Source organism: Micropterus salmoides, unplaced genomic scaffold (genome assembly GCF_014851395.1).
Source record: "Micropterus salmoides isolate LMB-PRFRI ecotype aquatic unplaced genomic scaffold, ASM1485139v1 Ms_hic_scaffold_7, whole genome shotgun sequence".
Lineage (NCBI taxonomy): Eukaryota > Metazoa > Chordata > Actinopteri > Centrarchiformes > Centrarchidae > Micropterus > Micropterus salmoides.
This window is the reverse complement of record NW_024044459.1, coordinates 5789623-5811481: the sequence shown is the minus strand read 5'-3', so window position 1 is coordinate 5811481 and position 21859 is coordinate 5789623. Positions and strand designations below refer to the sequence as shown.

Here is a 21859-nt window from a genome sequence, read left to right as displayed (position 1 = left end):
GATTATTAACCTAGGATCATCCATTAACTAGTTAACTAAACAAGCATTCTTATCTCAAACATGTTTAGCCATGCACTACAGAATAGTTGTGTGGAGGGCAGTCACCAGACTCCATGTTTAAGTTAACCTGTGGATGTAATGCTGCATGATCAAATTCCTCACACCCATAAAGGCATACAGTGAATATACATCTGCTCTGGTCAGGGGCTTCTGTTGTTCCCCAAAATGGTATGAAAATGCCCATCAAAGCAACTTAAAACACTTTTTATTAGCTTTTATGAATAGAACTGTTTTCATAGGCTGAATAGCACTACTCAAAATATACAGAAGTTTATGCATAAAACTGTCAAATTAATGGAATTGCCCCTTTAAAATCATAGCAAAAAAGTAAATAAAATTATTTACACAAAAAGCAAATGCACACGGCTACAACTGATCTCTTTCAACTACTTTCACATTCACAGAATAATGCTAATAAATACTTTACTTGAAAGGCAACAGCACACCTTGCTATGAGCTTGTAAATCCAATTACGTTATCTGTAGAGGTACTGATGCTGCAAGCAGGTGGTGATTTAACAAGAGGAACAAAGATCATATTTATTTTACACTACATGTTTTTTCTCATGTGTGTTATAAGCTGAGGCAGTGACTTTGTTTTCCTGACTAAGGCTTTTTTGTGTGTATCCATTAATTTACAATATGTGCCAGTGTACGTCTGAACACATTTAAATATGTGTTTTCATACGCATGTGCGTATGTGGTGCGGGTGAGGTGTCAGCCATGCAGCATACTCCTGCTTTCCTTAAACGTCATATGTAAAATTGGCTCCGGTAATGAGAACAGAGCTTGCAGTCTGCCTCAGGGAAGTTTAAGGAGGCTGCGTTTCAGCCTCAGGAAATTACGAGGTAAAAAATATTTTATTAATGTGCCATTAAAAATTGATTCATGTTCATTACTTTCTCTGATAACTTTTCATCCACTTTGTATGCAGAGAGAGAAATTTCATTTCCTCCGAGAAGAGGCATTAGTGGAATAAGTGCACATGCAATAAGTGCTAAATATTCTTTTTCCAGAGATGGCTGAATTAGGGCCAGAGTAAGGAATCTACCATATCGTAAGTGAGAACAATGCCTTATTAAGGTTAATACATCTTTTATTATGCACCTTTAATTAACAGTTAACTATGCTTTTTCTTTGGAATTATGCCAAGGCTGGAGTCTAACCTGGTCCGCTTTAACAATATGTGAATGATGATGCATACAGTTTAAGTCACATGTTGGTCTCATAAGCTCTCAGTCACTCTGATTTGTTTTCTGCCCTCTGTATGAACGCACATGACGCTGCTTGGAAACCCGTCTGTGCCTCTTCTCTTTGTTTTCTGTGTTGTGATTTGATTTTAATGTGCCATGGAAAAATTCATGTCACAATGAAAAACAATTAAGTGTATTATCAAAGACTAAAAGTGAAATATATGTAATTTAAACATGTTTGTCATTTAATTGTGACGCATTAAATGCTTACATAAAAAAGGAAATCCATATGTGCATTGTATTGACTCATTTTCATTCTGGCATTTAAATGTTCCATACCAAACCCAACCTGAGATAATCCTAACACATACTTGTATGCTTTGAATATATAATAAGAGTCTGCATGTTTTGCATGTTTTGGATTGTAGACTCTGCCACTGAGTGCTTTAAGATCCATGAATCACTCCTTAATTCTCTCAGTTCTGGAAAAGAGCAATTGCATATATCCTATGCATAGTAAGAATACATAGGGGGCTCGTACTGGATTGGTTGGGTTTTGTCCCAGATCCAGGCATTCTTTTCTCACCTCTTTTCTTACGCCTGTTCTCTCTCATGGCTCAAACCGGCTGTGATAATATATGTAGAGATCCCATGCTCACTTCAGCGCCAGTCCTGGATATAACATCCCCCCTTCTTCTTTCAAGGACAGGGACAGAACTGTACCAACCCCCACAAATTTCCCTGGCTCAGATGTGTTCCAGCCTGCGGGATCCAGCTCCTCTTCATCATTCTTATCACGCTTAGGTAGAACATTAGAGATGATCTGATTCCATCTCTGGAAACCACACCTCTCTTGATCAAAAGGATACCTACACATCAGGTATAATTTGGGCAGTCAGGAGGCTATAACGTCTGTAAGTGTATCTAAATAACAAAGCTTGGTCCTGAACTACACCAACTTAAAGGGGTTTATTCCAAAAAGCTGAAAGGAAAAAGTTTCCTGAAATTAATCAGCAAAAATATACTGTCCCAGAGTTACCCTTGTAGTCTTAGAATCTTTTTGATTGATGGACCTACTTAAAAAAGGTGTCATTGATAAATTGATGAATGCAGTCTGATCCCTCAGTGTGTTAAGAGAATATTTTAAATTTAAACCCTTAGAGGTCAGTACAGATACCTCAGTAACAATCTTCTTTCCCGATACGCCTCCTCATGCAGAAACCAATTGGGAACTCCTTCCCTTTTACATTCTATTATTCAGATTTTAAAAGTGAATTAATGAGTCTTGCTTCCTGATGGGCCACTGTTGTCTGCATAGCTTAATTAGAATAATCTGTCTTCATGGGTCAGGACACACGGAGCCCAGCACTGCTGGAACATTTCACTGGAAAATGTAATGTAAGGAACTCCATAGGAGTGAATGGGGAAACATGCAGAGAATTCATAGTGAGCCAAATCTATCTCTGACTATGATCAGTCAGTTATATTGTATGTTAATCAGCAACAAGACAATCCTACATCAAACAAAAATAGGCTTTCATCTGTATTTGGTGTGTTGTGGTTTATTTGTTCTCAAAGGGTTGCCATTTGTTAGCACCAGCAGTGGCGGGAAACTCAAGGTGAATAGATCCTTTTTACAGCAGTCATGTTGACTTTGTTAAACAAAGGTAACATGACTAATTGCTGCACTGCAATAATTGCTGGACCAAAGCATCATTAAAGAAGAATAAATAAAGAAGAGTGATCTGATACTGTGACATTATAGAAACATGTAAAGTACAAGGGTGTAGCATGTATACTTATGTGAATTAATACAAAATTAGAGAATATTAATTCATAAATCTCTCGCGGGGCACCACCCGAGATTCCGTTTGTCCAGGGTCTCGAGATTCTCTGGGTAGCGTTTTAATAATTATACAGTTATTCACTAGTGATCAGTTAGTTAACAATCGCTCAGTTATCTTAAATAAATCAGTCAGTCTCATATCGAAGGGGTAAATTCTCATGACAGGGACTTGGAGACAGGCAACACACACACAATTCCTTTGATTACAGTGAGGTTTATTAACTAACTAAGGTGATATAAAAATGCGGTTAAATACATCAAAGAAATAAACAATGGCTAAACAATGAGAAGGTGGAGTTCTCTTGTGGGGAGCATTTGACTCATACAGGCAACTAAGGAACGCAAGCTAAGAGTTAAAGATAATCTATTAACAAGTATGGGACATCACTGATCACAGAATGCAGTGTTTTGGTCTTACTGCTTGTCGTTTCTCCCAGCTGGGTTGCCTCACGCTGGCGGAGTTCCGTGCGTTCTCGGTTAGGACAGCTTAAAGGCGTCGCTTTCTCTGCCAGGGAATTGCTCCGGAGGTCTGTCTTTTGTCGGCTTATTGAAGAAACTCGCAGTGGGGGCCTTTTCAAATCCTGGCTGGGGTCAGAGGTTTGGTCCTTTGTTACTGCTGGCGGGCCCACGTGATTGGCCCGGGCGTCAGGGATCAGTGTAAATTAGTAAGCAGACGTAGTAAACAAATAATTTTATTGCAACCAAAGTTAGATGGTTGTAGGAGCTGGTGCTGTGTGTAATGATAATATATGCTATCAAACCATGTTTCTAAATGATTTCTATATTTCTGTGTTCTAGATGCTAGCTATTCATTTAATATTTCAGATTTGGCACATGCTGGAAACGTTGCAAATCAATGAGCAGGAATGTTGGACTGCAAAAATGACATGAACCTTCATTTTTCACTATATAAAAATACATACTGTATACTGTGATAGAAGAATTTATTCATATTGCCCACCTCTTGCACATACTGTAAATAATCCAAGCCTGTTTACTAGATAGCATTTCATCTAGTAGCTCTACAAAAGTATACATTGATCATAACTACATTGATCAAGTAGTTATGAGACTGACTAATTCATTATTGTACAAAGTCATAACATTCCTGGACAGGATTTACATGGAGGCATTTACCATACATAATGGCTACCATCAGCCAATCAGAATGATGACACTAAGATGCTAAGTTCTGTTATATGTAAGAAGTGAAATAAATAATTAGCAACAAAACTAATAAACTAACTAATTATTACATTAAACATTAAATGTTTCAAAACCTTATGTTATTAAAACAACTAATTAAGGGAACTGTGCAGCATTGGTGGTGTTATGTGTAGTAATTATAAATCTTAAAGTTTGTGTGTAACATTAATTACAGTGATTATAACTGTACAGACAAATTTCCCTATTACTATTTATTATTATTATTATTATTATACAACAAGATAAACACAATACAAAGTTTATGTAGTTGCAGGTGCCTTTTATTCTTTTCTCAGACACAATAGAGCACATAATCCAGAGCACAAGGGGACTAGAGGTTGTATGAGAGGTTGATTTCCTGTGATGAAAGAGAAACGACTGATCCAAAGCAACGTTTGGACAGACATGTTGTCACTCAGGCTGAGCAAAGCAATTCAGTGGAGATTTTTTTTGGGCTTGCAATAACAAATCATACGTGCACTTCTTATTTGCATTATTAAAAAACACATTTCTATAAATTATTGTTAATGTCATCTGCGGTGGAGTCTCTCACATCAGCTGGCGGCTCTGACATCAGCCAGCAACAGTTCGTTTTCAGTCCATGATGTATTGTGATGATTTTTTTCTCTTTCTCTACAGTACAAATCTCCAGCTCTATATTCAAGTGATTTCTGCTCTCAATAAACTAAGAGGTCTCTGCAAAACAAAATGCTTTAACAACGTGAGTCAGAGCTACAATTTGATCAAACACAGTTCTGTAGTTGACACAGCACTGAAAATGACAGAAGAAATCACTTATACTGTAAACAGATAGCAATTACAAATTAATCTAATCCACAACAGTAATATATTATTCAATTATAATTGTCCTCATACTTCTCATTGATACAGTACTGGCTTTAAAGTTAACATCTTTATTTCTTAACATGACATGTAAGAAAGAAGAACGCTACATTAGCTTTGAGTAATTTATATATATATATATATATATATATATATATATATATATATATATATATATATATGCTGAATTACCTTTTAAAACACTTTACAATATCAATATTCTTTTTGTGAAACCATTACATGGTTCAGTCCATTTCATCTTATGTATCAACACATTCTACAAGGCTCTATAGTGGAATGGATTCAGTACATGTGAATGTTCGAACAGCCGTATTGAATTTCACTAAAGCAACTAGTTACACCTCCCTGAGATGAAGACCATGCTGACATGAAAGCATCATAATCTGAGGAAATATTTTTACACCTATAACACTGACCACATATAGTAGACTGTATAGGCTGCATTACACAGCAAAAGAAAAATCCCATTTTTGTGGAAGAGATCGTGTCATCCAATATCTGTTTAAACTGGGAAGAATCAAACTATTTGTTATCTTTTGTTTTAGTTTTTCTAAACTGGAGCACTGAGAATAATTTAATTGTTATTTTAACATTGCCCTCACCAAAGTAATTGCTCAGGTCTGGGAGCACAGCCATTGCAACAACAGGGCAAGAAACATGATCGAATAAACAAACCTGCAGTTTAGCCAGATTATCTAAACCACTTTAGTTAGAGGTAAAACCAAAGGTGAGCACACCCAGAATGTCTGTATTAATTCCACAGTGTTTATTGATGATGTGACAGAAGACAGAAGCACTCGGATAAATTCTAAAGTGTTTGGGAATATATTGTCTGTTCAGATTCCAAATTTATTGGACAGCACTTGACTTTACACATGGACAATGACCCAAAACATACTTCAAAAGCAACCCAGGAGTTTTTAAGGCAAAAAAGTAGAATATTTTGCAATGGCTGAGTCAGTCACCTGATCTCAACCGATCGAGCATGCATTTCAGTTGCTGAAGACAAAACTCAAGGCAGAAAGACCCTCAAACATACAACAACTAAAGACGGCTGCAGTAATGGCCTGGCAAAGCATCACAAAGGAGGAAACCAAGCGTTTGGTAATTTCCATGGGTTCCAGACTTCAAGCAGTCATTGCCTAAAAAGGATTCTCGAAAAAGTATTAAAAATGAACATTTTATTTATGATTTTGTTAATTTGTTCAATTACATTTGAGCCCCTAAATAAGAGAACCGTGAATAGAAATGGTTGCAATTTCTAAAAGTTTCACGTGATATTTTTGTTCAACCCCTCGAATTAAAGCTGAAAGTCTGGACTTCAATTGCATCTCGGCAGTTTCATTTCAAATCCATTGTGGTGGCGTACAGTAACGTGGCGTAACTGTACATAGCCCATCTGGCCTGAGAAGGGCTCGTGATTCCCCAGGAGGACCTGGTGAACTGGGGAATGGGGAGAAGGATTTTTGAGGTACCTTGCATAGCACCACTGCAACCCAAACACATGGATGAAATTAGATGGGTGCATGGATAGAGTTTGCCTTAACTTTCTCTTTCATATAAGTTTGGCTACCTTAGAAGTTCTGTTCTGACTGCTCGTTTCTTGACTTTTCAGACCTTTTCTTTTTTGCAATGTTCTTTTTTCGCATTCCCAGATCTCAACAATAACTTGGTGAGTTGTTTTTGTTATTATCATTGTTAAGAATGTGGGCTAAAACTTAAAAAATAAAACCCAAGTTTTAATAAATCGGAACAACCCTTTAAAAGCTTTAAAAATGCTCTTTGTTCATGTGTATCATTATTAATTCTGCTGGTCTCCTTAAAGCACTACCAGAGCCACAGACAGAAGTCATTTGCTGTTCAGTAAAGCCCATACAAGATAATACCATTATAACGTATAACAAGAGTCCACCAAGTGTCATTATTGCCATAAACCCCTTTAAGCCACAAGGGGATTTAGCGCCACTGCAAGCATGTATGCAATAAAAGCACTATAGTTGAGTTGCACTGTGCGTACCATACAGAATCTGAGGGCAACGAGAATGATTTTATCATAGTTAAAGCCCACAATTAATTAATGCTATTGATTTCAAATACATATGCTCTGTTTCATTCAAGTTAAAGCAAACAAAAAGAGTTAAAAACAACCCTCATATTGTCAAGTCAAAATTCCCCTTACAGTACTTAGCATCCTGTAGAAAATAAGGTATATTTCCATGCATTTTTAGAAAGGCTGCTGTGTATCAGATCCACTTTAATGTTCTCAGACTGTCAGTGGATAAAAAACACAGTACGCAGCTGCAGTGGAATGTCAAAGGTCTGAGTGGCCAGCAATGCGGAGAAACTGTTTAAACTGTACTGTGTACCGACAGGTGAGAGAGTCGATGCAGTGCTAGAGTGTTACAAAAAAAATGTCTTTATTTTCCTCCCTCAGAGTGGCTGAAACAGACAGAGTGAAAGACAGGACAGAGAGAGAGAGAGAGAAATCAAAATGATGTGGAGGAGAGCAGAAGCAGGGCAGAGGCAGAAAAAGCAGGGCAAGCTGACCACAGCTTGTCTGACATCAATCCAATAGCTGGTTTTTATCTTTGTCCCACGCTCACTGGACACATATCTGATTCTTCAGACTGTTGGAGAAAGACAGAAAACATCATGTTAATCAGTTATACACTAAAGGTTTCATAGTCATTCAGTTAAAACTGCAATAAGCAAATTAATTGTAAAAAGTTCACATCGTCAGCCATATTTACAAATAATATGTCAATACAAGTTTTCATTTAGCTGACGCTTTTATCCAAAGCGACTTACAATTGCTATACATGTCAGAGGTCGCACGCCAGGGACACAATGGTGGATGGGTCACACTGGGGGGGGGCGGGGGGGATGGGTTCAACCTGGGTCTCTCACACCAAATGTATCGATTGCGCCATCACCACCCACCCCAAAACATGACAACGATGAGAACTTAAATAATTCCAGCTTACTTCTGTTGTGGTTTAAATGGCCATTTTTAAAACAACAACAACTAAAATGACCCTCAACATCAGGTGTTTTATAAAATGCTCAAAAAATACATATGTGTAAGTTTAAGTTTCAAAGCCCTCCATGGGCCCTGGGAATTATGACTCTTGTGGATACAGAACAAAAAGAAGTGTGATGTTATAGAACCACAAAATTGCGGAGGTCGGGGTGGATAGATGGGTCAAGAAAATGTGTCTGTACGCGGGGTTAGACACAACACACAACACTTGAAGAACATTTGGGCTGACCTTTACAAAGCATGGAGCTAATCTGCAGGATGAACAAACTGCTGCAGGTGAGTGGCTGCATACATCAGGACCGACAACTGTATTGTTCTGTTTCTCAAGGAACATAAAATTAAATAAAAAAGTTATGCTGCTAGTTTCAAGACTGCATAACCAACAACGCAGAAATTTAGAGTACTGCACAATATTCAAAACTCCCTTTTTCCTGCATGCTTTATGAGGGTTTTGTTCCACATGTTCAACAAAGCCCTCTTCTTCTCATCTCACACCCGGTGTCAAAAGGTTGCCATCTAATCCCTGTTGATGTGTGATTGAATAGGTGAGTGGAAACCTCTCATTTATCGGTCCAGCAACCTGAACCAACAGATTGCCTCATCTTATCAGTTTATCATGGCACAATCACTGTCCTCATGTCTCCTGGGCTAGCAGAAGTGATACTCATAGACTCAATTGTTCAACCCACTGAGGACTCTATCAGGTAAAGCCAATGGCTATCAATCTAAACAATATAAACAGTATCAAAAGTGCGCCCGTGGTTTAATAGCACAGAAGGAAATAAATCGAGAGGAAACCTGCAGTTTTTCCCAGTGGGGATACACAGTGACAGCGTAACTGAAACACAACAGATTGACAGTTAGCATTGTTTTTGTTGATCTCTTTTTATTGCACATAATCAATGCAGTTTCCTCTGTCAGTGAAGTGGGAATTGCATGTTGTCTTTGGGTGAACTAAGCAGAGTAATCAGCCTGCTATGTAAAAGCAACATCCCGCTGTGTGTGTCCCACGAGGACAAAACAGCTCCAACAAAACAGCTCCAACGAAACAAATTGTCATGCTTATTTAACTGGAGAGCTTAATGTGGCAGAACGCACCAATGGAGCAGAATATACAATCAGACATATGCCTATACACACAAAATGCTTTGATTTACTGTAATGAAGTCTTTAGCCCCTAGATTTGGATAACCTTTAAGGTAGACAAAACGGATTTGAGCAATTGTCACAACAATGTAGGAGTTAAGAACCAAAGATGCACAAATCATTCATATGGCTCCAGTATCATCAAGCAAAGAGGCGTAAAAATATAAAAAATACTGCTTTATCATGGGCTTTGTTTGGCACAACGGCTTTAAAATCAGATTCAGCCCGGAGGAATAATGTTGCAATGCTCTTTTCATCTTTATGTTTTACAAAAGATAATTTATTGGCTTGACGTGTGTGTGAGTTATGAGTTATATGTGAGTTTCTGAAAACAAGCAATGGCTGCAGTTTGCTCAGAGGAAACCATATTTTTTGGCATCCCACTTCTGTTAAATGAAAATCTCACAGACCTATCAAAGGAAAAAAAGGAGGAGCGCAGAGCTACGCTCCTGACACGTGGTTACACAGCTTTCTACAGTGTTTCATCCTTTATCTCCATTATAGCTGACAGGTACATGCACGTGGATGCACCTCCAACCACTCAACCCTTCCTGAGTCTACGATAGTTTCCCCTTGTTGAAGTGAGGAACGACATGATTTTCTGACTGGATTCTGATTTTGATAATGTCACAAGGTAGTAGTAAAGTAAATGTAATTTTCATATTACAACAGGGTTGAAAATTAAATGCAGTTTGTGGTTCCTTTCTGCTGCAAAAGCAGACAATAGCTACAAAAAGTTATAAAATGGTAAACAGAAATAAACTATATTGGATGGAGCAATGCTGTGGATGAATCTGAATTTAAGTCTCACAGCTTGGGGGGAAAAGCTGCTCTGCAGTGTAGTGTACCAACAGTGTGGATATGTGTATTTTATATCAAATACATTTGGACTACTCCAAATTCTTTCTCTCTCCCTGGGATTACATGCCATCGTCTAAAATGCTGTTTAATGTATAAATGTCACTCGGTATTTATCATGTCCAATAATCTGATGCCATTTGTGTATCTTGCTTATATTCTCTAAGAACGTGTAACCGCCAATATATCCAGAAAGCTCGTTAAGTTCCTCTCATCTGTGATTCCTATGAAATGCTAACCTTTTAAGGTCTAACTACTGACAATTGTTTTCCTTTTATCAAGTGCTTAAAACTAAGAACGGAACAACCGTTTGACCCTAAGAACTTCGGCCCAAAAAAAACTGAGCAGTTTTAATCACCCGCTGCAGAGCCCTCCGGTCCTGGGCCGTGCACATCCCATGCCAGTTAGTGATGTTCCCAGTCAGGATGCTTTCTATTGCTCCTCTGTAAAAACTGACAAGAACTTGGAACGGGAATTTGGCCTTCTTAAGTTTCCTTAAGAAATACAGGCGTTTCTGAGCTTTCTTCATCAGTGTGGAGATGTGAGATGACCATGTCATGTTCTCTGTGATGCTGATTCCCGGTAACCTGAAACTATTCACCTACTCCACCTCAGCTCCACTGATGTAGACAGGAGTGTGTGTCTTTATCTTCTTTTTCCTGAAATCAATGATCAGCTCCTTAGTTTTGCTGACATTTAGCAGTAGGTTGTTCTCTGAGCACCACTCTACAAGATTATAAATTTCCTCCCAATATGAAGTCTCATCGTTGTTTGAAATCCGCCCGATGATGGTGGTGTCATCTACAAACTTCACAACAGAGTTCTCTCCATGTCGGGAGATGCAGTCGTGGGTGTACGGCGTGAACAGAAGAAGGCGGAGCACACAGGTGTTGAGAACTAGAGTGGAGGAGATGTCCAAACAATCTGGGGTCTGATTGTTAGGAAATATTCAGTTGCAGAGTGTAGTACTCAAGCCCAGAGCCAGTCAGTTTCATGGGGGAAATTGTGTTGAATGCTGAGCTGAAATCCACAAGCAGCATACTGATGTAGGTGTTGTTTTGTTGCTATGTATAGGAATTTAAATCATTCATATGTATGTGTAGACAAGTGTAAAAGGTTGTGCATAAATCACTCATAAATGTTCTGACAAGTTGCAAATCTTTACCTCCAGGACTGTGCCTGAAAACTCACTTCACATCTGTGCTTGGAGGCTCAAAGCACAATGGGTCTACGCCTGTGTGTAATGAGAAACGAGCCAGTCATAGGGATGAACCGACCCATCTCTGAAGTTCCCCTCAGCGCTACAGAGTTTTTTAGTGTCTTTCTGCTCGCCGTTTTAGTTTAACATCCCGCAACTGTTTGTTTTGTTTCTCACTGCTGTCATCAACTTTCCAGCAGCAGCAGGCAGCAGTCTTAACTGAAAAAGCTTTGATATGTTTCATTCTCATCTCCTTGGATTTTATCTCTCACTCTCTCTTTTAGACACTCCTTTACAAACCACTATGTACACAGTGTTTCCACAAAGTAAACCCATCAAACGTCTTTAGCGCACAGACATAGACCAAATAATTTCTACCCTTTAAGATTTCAAGTATAACCCTCTATTTTAATGCACACAATAATGGAATTTTTAATAGGCATTCTTGGTATAAAGTATAACAATACAAGTCAAAATCTCTCTGTCACACACACATGGACAGACATCTTTCTATCTCCACTTTCATTAGGATGGAAATGGAGAGTCGGCTGGTTTGATGTTATCAAACCATCATTAGAAGACAACATCTCCAGAGCAAAATAACAGACGCAACCATACAACCTTAGTAAAAGCCTTAAATGGGGATGAAATTCACATTCTGAGAATTGCAGAAATTGACTGCTTCCATTTAGTATTCTGCTTTAATTTGAGGTGCCCTAAATTTCTGGTGTCATTCATATGTATGAATGTATACTCAGTCTCACATGCCTTAAATGTAGCACAATCAGGATTATGTGGAATCTCCATCTTTCATAATTTCCCAGATGAAACATACAGCAAATTGATCTCATTCAAAGAGTGCATTATTACATTACGTCAGTTCTTCTTACATGAAACCATATTTAATTTGATATGACGCAGCTGGCGAACACCAGTTAAAATGCAGCGTGCTTCATTGTGAAGGTCTCAGGAGCAGAGTTCAGTTTGCTTAATTTAGCACCTCATTACACCAGTGAGCAAATTCACAGCCGTCAGCTCGATTACAAGCCACCTTTGAGGCCAGTGCTTACATTCTTTCTGTTTGTGTGGTTAACGTGGGCTGTAGTTAGTGAGGCTGCCTGGCAAACAGCAGGTCTGAGGTTTGAGAACCGCAGTCAGTGAGGGTTGTGTCCCTGTTCACCTCTAGTGGGCTCAGTATTTCAGATGCACTCACCATTATTTTCCACACTCACCATTATGTTCCTGTGCAAAAATCCCGACTGCATATTTTCTTGATCCCGCATTCATCCCACAACAAAAGTAGTGTTTTTGTACAACTTCGATTTATGTATGAATCCCTGAAAGTCTCTTGTAGGCTTCAAATACAGATACATATTGTCGTTACAGACACCCATGTCCAAGTCTGAACGACCGTCATTGGCATCTTCACCTGAGGCCAATAGGTTACGTTTGTTGAGTTTCCTGGGAAGTGATGAAAGGACAGCATTGTAAGTGGGGGATAAGTGGTGGCGTAGACCCCCTCCTCTGTTCAATGACGGCTTCTCGACCCGGGTGTAGATGGCTTCTCTGACACCTCTTTCTAAAATGTGCACCTGGTGGTCCTCAAACGAGTGTCCTCTGTCCTTCAGATGTAAGTAGACTACAGAGTCTTGACCTGAGGAGTTGGCCCTTCTGTGTTGAGCCATGCGTTTGTGTAGTGGTTGTTTAGTCTCCCCAATATACTGGTCTGTGCATTCCTCACTGCATTGGGCCGCATACACTAGATTGCTTTTCTTGTGTTTGGGGGTGCGGTCTTTGGGGTGGACCAGCATCTGTCTTAGTGTGTTCTTGGCTTTAAAAAACACAGGGATGTTGTATTTGTTGAAAATCCTCCTGAGTTTCTCTGATACTCCAGACACGTATGGGATCACAATGTTGTTGCATTCGACCTCATCCCCTGTAGTGTTGGTCTTCTTCCTGGATTTTGTGGCTGTTTTCACAAATCCATTAAGGGTATCCACAGGCTGTAAATACCCCCTTCAGGTGGTTCTGTTCCTTCTCCCTGGCTTCTGCACTTGTTGGTATGTGGTCTACTCTGTGGTGCAGGGTTCTGATGACCCCTAGCTTGTGCTCCAGTGGGTGGTGGGAATCAAAAAGTAAGTATTGATCTGTGTGTGTGGGTTTCCTGTCCTGTTCAATGTGTACAGCACAATTCAGGAAAGCCAAACTGTTGTTGTGGCCATCTTCTTGTGTGAACTTGATGTTACTGTCCACAGAGTTGATGAGTTCTGTGAAGGCTTGCACTTCTTGAGTTTTAATTTTGACCCGACATACCTGTACTAGTGGCTTGGTGCTGTTCCTCTTTCTTTCCCCTCCACTTCTTCCATGTAGATTCATTCTGGTGAGGTTGAGTTACAGATCTGGTCAGGGCTGAGGCTACACTGCTGTCCAGTGTGTGGTCTTACAGTAGCCATTTCCTCATGGATTCTATTCCCTCCATTACACGCATGTCAGGGTGCCTCCTCCTTCGGGAGGGCCCAGGAGGTGAACTGTGAGTGACCGAGGTGACCGAGTTGATGCTGCTGATAATTGGCCTGAGTGGGGCTCCTTCTTTGTGTATTTTGGGTCAGGAAGTGAACAAAGTTTAGTTTAATGTGAAACTAAACAGTTACAACAGAGCTAGTGTTTACTTTACACTGGAGCCCAATTAAACGTAGTTCAGCCAGACAGGCCGTAGGCCTACTGATATGATGATTGACAGAAGGATTTATGCGTAAACTAGAGGACTGTAACCTACATCAGCTCATTTTAGAAAGCCAGTTAAACCAGTTGCTTGGTTTAATCTCATGCATTTACTGCAGAATGAACCAATTTCATGGTTGTTTTCACTATTCGTCAAACTCAACCTAATGGGTACTATTAATGTCAACAAAAAGCTTAGTGACAAGGAGTGTTTAATGAAACGATTATCATTACTTAAACTGCTGTTGCTCAGTGAGAGAGGGAGAGGATTGGTTAACTGCTTTAACTGGTTTATTCATGGGAACAGGCTCTGTCAGAGCAAATTAAATGTTCACCTTAACAGATTATGACCTACAGCCATTTTATTCTCTGCATGTAAAAAACACTGTGAATGGTGGGTCAGTGAGCTCACCCAGTCTAAAAGAAAGCAGGCCCGTACCTCAATCTACATCTATCTTGAAGGCCATGACAGAAAACTGTACAAAGGCATGTTTAATACTGCTGCATAGGCACGTGCTGTGACTCTTCACATTAACCACCCCTCTGGATGGCTGAGGAGGTCTTGGTTATTTAATAAATTCCTCTCCAGCACAGCATGGAGTCTCACTCTTTACTAATGAGCACTTTGAATAGATTAATCAGTCAAGTGAGAGCACTGAGAAAAACATCATATGGCCCTATTCTTGGTGTATGTGGCGAGTGTAGCTCCAGTCGCTGAACTGATTTTTTGTGTCTGAAATCCTTGCTGCTGTTGCTCTCCATCAAAATGTCAGCACTCAAATGTGCATGCTCCCCAAAGTGACAGCAGGACAGACTGTTAAAGACTCTTGGGGATGATACATGGCCTCAAGCCTAGCATTCAAACCCACACACACACAAAGATGTAAAGTCAAAAACTAAAAAAATTCAAAGCTACTGTACATGAAAGCCACCAGCTTTCATCTCAAGGCTAAGAAGGGTCTCATAAGTAATTCACTGTACAGCCGGTGTAGTTAACACAGCTGCACGACCTCTCACTGTCCAGAGAAACCACCTAAGTGCATCAACTCTCTGAACATGGCTACTCTGCAACTTCCGCATTCCTTTGGCGTGTGACAAATTTTGTCAGCACATTACTCTAACTGAAGCATTTTTCATGCATAATTCATCCTCCAGCCTGCATTCCACATGGACATTTTCAAATCCCTTTGAAGTTAATTCCCTCTTCGTGATAAACAGCCTCGCTTGCTTCGGCTGTGTTGCAGCTTATGGTTGTCTGTGTCGTCTGTGTTGGAGAAAGTCACCTGTCCGAAACAATTTTACTGTACAATACTGAGTGAATACGGAGTGGCGGAGAGATTTTACATCTAATAATCCACCATGCAAAAAGCAGAAAAAAAGCTTCTTGAGTACTTTGGTGTGTTTGTACATTCAAGGGAAATTCAAGGATAGTTTAACAGTTTTACACTACACACACACGCACGCACGCACACACTATATAGTGACTTCCTGGAGAACATCTCACAGTATGCTGAAGCTTCTTTCTGCAGTACAAAAAGTGATTTGAACTGCCTGCAAAAAAAGAAAAGAAACACTCTTTATATCTCACTGCCATGAGGCTGCATGGTAGAAATGCAGTCTATGCATGCACATTTACTTCTTTCTGCATCCAATGTTTGAGATTTTCTGAGAGGGGTTCAAATGGGCAGTTCACACACACACACACACACACACACACACACACACACACACACACGCATTTAACTAATTTGTTTTCAATTAAATTTAAAGGTGAAATGTTGTCTAGTCATGGTAAATGGTATGACAAGCTGCTGGTAAATCACGTTTGAAATCAGATAATCATGTAAAGTCATCCTGTTGACGGCTCTCAGGTTCTGAGCAGCTGAGTTAATGTTAGAGTTGCGCTGACAGACAGGACAAGCTGCTGCTCAGCTGTAAAAGTGTGAAGATGTCCATGAAGGTGATTGAGATTTCATTTTAAGTTTTATCTCCATCATGTCTCTCTGGTCTTGCTTTTTGTTGTGTTATATGTGATTGCTGTGAATTGTGCACACTCTGCTCCACCTAAATGTGGATAAATATGTATTCAGGTCTTATTGGGCATCAACCTCGCATTTGTGCGTATATTGTCAAATAGCTTGGCTGTTCGCACCAGACGTGCTTTTCTCCGCACCAGTCAACAAGCGATTCTACTCTACTTCTACTTCAGCTCTTTTCTAATTACACATAGAGCTGATTCATAATAACCTTGTGAACAACAAACAATGAAGTTAAAGGACCATCACCTTGTATATTGATCTGTAGGGAGGGGTTTCTCTATGTTGCTCTGTTTAGACACAACTGACAAATATTTGGGATAGGTCTGTAATTGGAAAAAACACACAACAGCAGTGATACTGTTTCTAATAATCCAAGTGGATGGCTTTGATATTTCATCGTGTGTGTGTGTGTGTGTGTGTGTGTGTGGGGGGGATTGGGCGTATTGAAACTTCAGGAGAACAGCAGCGAGAGGAATGGAAAAATCAAAAGGATTGGCAAGCGTGGGACGCATATTTCATCATTCATCAGAACCAGATAATTTTATATACAACGATCACATTTACATATCTTATAATATATTATCAGCGTGTTTGCTTGCAGCACTAAACAGAAGCCAAAAACAGTCACTGCAGATTGTGAGCCGGCGATGTCCCCGGCGAGCCTGCATGGAGCAAAGATTTGAAACACTTGGTTTTGAAATGTTGCAAGATAGGGGATACTGTGAGGATACAGTGATTTGTGAATTAAAAAGAATGTGGTATTGGGTCATATACCAAAATATTGGACAACTTGAAACTTTTGACAGATGATGGCCCTGGTTATTGCAATTCATGAGGGACATGAATGTTTGTATCCATCCAATGGCTGTTAAGATATTTGGCGATACATTTCACTCAAAGCCACAAATGTCACCCGCATCGTGGCATTAGAGGAAAAGTGGGATCACCAGTCATCAGTCATTATGATTCATCTTCTAGAAACCATGAACATCAACATTTCACACAATTCATCCAGTAGACATTGAGATTTTTTAAAGGAGACCTATATGCTTTTCCATATTTTATGATTTATGTTGCAGTGTTAGATATTAATGCTAAACATGGCCAAAGCTTCAAATAATGTGGTTAAAGTATTTATCCCTGTGAGCCAAACCTCAGATTTCCTCCTGTTCTGAATGCTCTGTTTTGAACTGCTTTTTCTACCAACGGCTTCGTTCTATGACATACAGAGTTAGACGGAGCTGGTGTTAGCTATATATGCTCATTTGGTCCGCACAGCAACGGCAACAGCAACGCTCAGTCTGTATCGCCCAGTGACAACAACAGCTTGGTAACATGCTTCAGGTCTTGGCCAATCAGAAGACAGTAGACTTTGAGAGGGGGGGCCTTAAAGAGACAGGAGCATCTCAAGATTGTTTCATACAGAGGCTGAAATGAAGGCCTACATGAAGAGCCAGAATAAGATAGAAAATGAACTTTGAATCATGCAAAACTGCCATACAAGAGTCACAGAACAACAATATGGGACTGGAAACGCACTATAATTTGTCTCCGTTAACTGGATAAGTGAATACAATATGTTGTACATAAGGACTGTATGACATATAACAGCCAGAGATGATTTCCAATATTATAAAACACACAACAAATGAATCTCTGATTACCCTCCGGTGAATGACGTGGAAGTAAATGAAAGATGGTTGGCATCTCATCTAACATCAGTATCAGCAGGCCCCAGGGAGAATATCAGCAGAAGAAAGAGGGAGAAAGAGAAGACGAAAGCAGGTGAACTGCCCCACTTGGAGGCTGACAATTGCCTTCTTTGTAGCCAACTGGGTCCCTGAGTTATCTCTCTGTGCACCAGGGAATTAATCAGGGGCTTGATGATCGGGTAAACGAGGCTGAATAATAAACAAGCAATACGATCTCTGTGGTGTTGCTTCCTTTGTCCTACCCAACCCGTGATGATTGTCCTGCTCGGGAGCTTCTCTTCTCATCGATACCCGCCTACCTCACACACATAAAGTGGTGTGCAAAAATCCCTCCACTGAGCAGCTAATGGGTGCAAGCTGGCCCGGCCCTTCGCAGAGCTCCAGCTGTATATTGTTGTAAATCACAGAGCCATTAAACGGGAGATGAGTGCTGGGAAAATATGGACACTGAAAATTTCTCCTGCTGCTGTTTTCTGCTTCAGCACACAATGCATTGTACATGCCCAATATTTAGCCCCCCAGTGCTCTCAGAACCACAGGTGTGCCAAGTCATCTTCCACAGTTTCTCACTCATAAGATCATTTGAAAACACTATCTCTCTTTTATCCTCTTTCCATTTTCTTTGTTAGCTGAAGATCATCGTTCTGTAACTCAAAGCAACAGGATAGTATAATTTTCGAGCCAATTACTTCCAGATGTTTGCAATAGGTGGTTTTGCGGCAAGTCCTGCCCTACTATGATGTGATTGGCTAGCTCCACCGGTTTTTCTGTCCACTTTTAAAAGAAAAGTCCCACTAGCAACACTAGTTACCCTACTGATACTGACAATAATGCAATAATAATACATTTTAAATCTACAGAGGAGACGCAACTCAATTTATCTCTATGCAATTTAATCCCTTGTTCACATGACATTTGCTTCTCTGCAAATCATGTATTCATAACTAAAACAAAGGATTAGAGAACTATATAAGATAACAACACTAGCAAAATGATTTAAGATGAAAGTATTTCAATTAAAGTAACATTTGTTACTCAGAACAACAATAAAACAGAGTCAAACTCCTTGTATGTGTACACACATTTGCCAACAAAGCTGATTCTGATAAGTCTCAGGCAGGGGTGGAAATTAACCCCCGCCAAGCACCATATGTCAGTAGATTTTCCATTTGGCGGCTAAATGTTGGAATGCTACACGCCACATTGTATTTGGCAAGCTTTTGTCCCCAAATATAATATTTGACAGTAACTAACAGCAGCCTAGCATTCCTGTTTGTTTTGCGCTTAAAGTGGTCCCCGCTGTACCCAGGGATCTAAAATTGTGTAACACATGTATTAGGGGGATCATCCGTTGTTGTTTATTATCGCTTCATCTTACTCGCAATAAACGCAGAAAGATTATCTGCCAATATGCCGCATTTGCTCATTCATACTGAACAAACGTGCAGCATAATTCTGCAAACCATGTGTGCTTTCACATAGCAGTCCGGCTTTACCGTGTCAACACAACAACACAGGCATGCCGACTGTGGATTTTCTCACAGACATTGTTCTGCCTCTGCTACTACGACCAACGTTCCCGGCTCAGTGGCGAATCAAATCGGACCCCCCTCCCTTGCCGGCTTGAGGGGGGCGTAATACTCTCAGGAAATAATTCTGTGTGAACGCAGCTTGTGTTTGGAGATACGGAAGTTGTGCTTGGAGTGTTTTTAGCATTTAGATAGCTAGCTACCACCATAATGTGGTGACATTTACCAGGTGTAGTAACCAAACCTACACAATGAAAAAACACCAACGAAAAGGTGGCTTAAGCAGAACACAAAAAATAAAAGTTGACGCTCCAGTCTAGTGTCTGACACACTATCAGATCTTCTTATGGTCCAGCTGTCCTCCCCAGAGATCAAGGAGTACGATCCATAGACTGTATAAAAAATGTTGATCCACAAAAGCTGTGATGCTGTGGCACCAGGACTCTGTCAGAAACAGGAGGCCAGACTTCCTGGACCGTGCAAAGAAGGTGATTGTAGAAAGTGAGCAGTCTGAGGAGGAGTTTTAAGTTTAATGATGAAGCATGATTAAGCGTGAGAAGTGATGATATTTAAGTTGATGATTAATAAGCATCTTGTACTACACTTCAGTAGCACTTACATCCACAAAACTTTCCAGTCGTATCCCTGTCTATATTCTGAAGGTATTTAAAGGGTTTTGTTCATACATCATTCATAGCCTGAATTGTAAAACATTTTATTCCCAACAACAGATCAGAAATTGTTTTTTTATGCCTGTTGACAGTATTTTTTGATTAATGAAATAATAAAAACATATATCCAAAATCCCCTCTGTTAAACATTTGAGAATAATGTGTCAACAAAATAAAACACTAATTCTGAACCTGACTTAATCCAGTGTTCAGATTTCAGTTCTTGAAATAGATGCAAATTAGCGCATCTTTCATTAGATACCGCCACATTTGCATATTTAAGCATAATATTTCAAGAAAACTTTTAATACAAAAAAATATTGTCTCAATGTAAGTAATCAACTATGTGGTGTTGTCGCTGTAGTCTGAGAGAGCCTCTGGAGTGCGCACAGAGCTGCCTCCAACCTGGTGTCCTCACATTAAAAGCAGAATAGTGTGTGATGCAAGCAACAGAAAAAACAGGTGAGTGATTCATTTGTAAGTGAGGTTTGAGCCCATTGACAATAAGGCAGTGAAATTAATAAGTAATTTCATTGAAAAACTACATACAGTCCCTTTAAGTTTTTTATCATGTAGTATAGTTGTGGTAACACATCTCTCATTCGATTTTGAAAATACAAATTTTGATGGAAGCTGGACTTTGAAATGGGATATAGAATATTGGTTAATGATGCCCCAGTGGCCATTTTGTTTCCCAATTTCCCAACAGCTCTACTACAGCTGTACTGGTCTTTGCATACTCTACATATGCATGAACTAATCCTATCAGCTGAATCTCACTTTCTTTTGAACAGATAGAGTAAATCTGTTGTCTGAATGGCAATTAGAGGAAGTGTCAAGGCTTATTAGAGAGTGTTCTTACATGCCTTGAAAAGGCAGTCATTTGTATGCACATGTTTTACTGGTTTGAAGGCTGAATAGAAGGGAAAATCATGCCGGTGGAGATTGTGATTTGTGGTTGGCAGGAAAGAGCCTCAAGGGGCTGATTGCTCCCCGGGCTAGCCTCTCGCATCGACTACCATGCCTGAGAGAACACTAAAGGAAGACTGTGGATGAACCTGTCAATGGCAGCAAGAAATTCTTGCGGCAGACTTGCCCCAGTTATAGTCAGTGGTCACTGAAAAACTGCGTGAAGTCTTCAGACTTTTGTTATTATGAAGTCAGCTGTGAAACTACATTAACAGCACTGGCTGACCTTAATATTTAATAATATGAATAAAACTGAGAAAAGTAAATATTAGACTGTGATAACAGGGTGTTGTTGTTTATCAATGACAATGAGAGTTTGCCATTTCAACAACAGCCAGATGCCTTGAGCTACATTGTGACAGACAGAAGAGAGCTTCTTATTGTTAGGGGTTAAAAAATTAAAACGATCAATGCAAATAATCCCTGTTTATTTTTAGATGTGAAGCACCAACTTTAGCTGTTAGCATTTGAATAACTTTTTTTGTAACACAACCAACATGCCAGTTCCACTGGGTTCTTTGCATCTAATTCTTGTTGTTATTGTTTGGTAATCATGGTTTTATTCACAACAACAGATTACAGCCATTTGTTGAAAACCTAATGAAGACACATTTATCTTGAATTCATGGACAGATGTGCTCAATGTGTCCAGGGAGTGAAAAGGATGTTTTTTGTGGGCATTGTTCAAAAATGTCTGGGACCATGAGTGGGCAACATTAACTTCCTTAAGAAAAGAAAAGCAGCTTTCTGGATATTAAATCAGAAGTTTACATAGGGCGGTTTAAGGTGCATTTTGTTGTTTACTTTT

The 21859-nt window shown here is 39.6% G+C and overlaps 1 protein-coding gene across 1 annotated transcript in view; it reads right to left on the bottom strand.

Annotated features, from left to right (window-relative positions):
- Nucleotides 1-7561: 7561 nt before the first annotated feature.
- zmat4a (zinc finger, matrin-type 4a) overlaps nt 7562-21859 on the bottom strand; it is a 45191-nt gene continuing 30893 nt past the window's right edge. Inside the window, exon 4 of the mRNA XM_038704278.1 lies at nt 7562-7795. Coding sequence (XP_038560206.1) covers nt 7768-7795 — 28 coding nt within the window. The 3' untranslated portion in view covers nt 7562-7767. The remainder of the gene's footprint in view (nt 7796-21859) is intronic.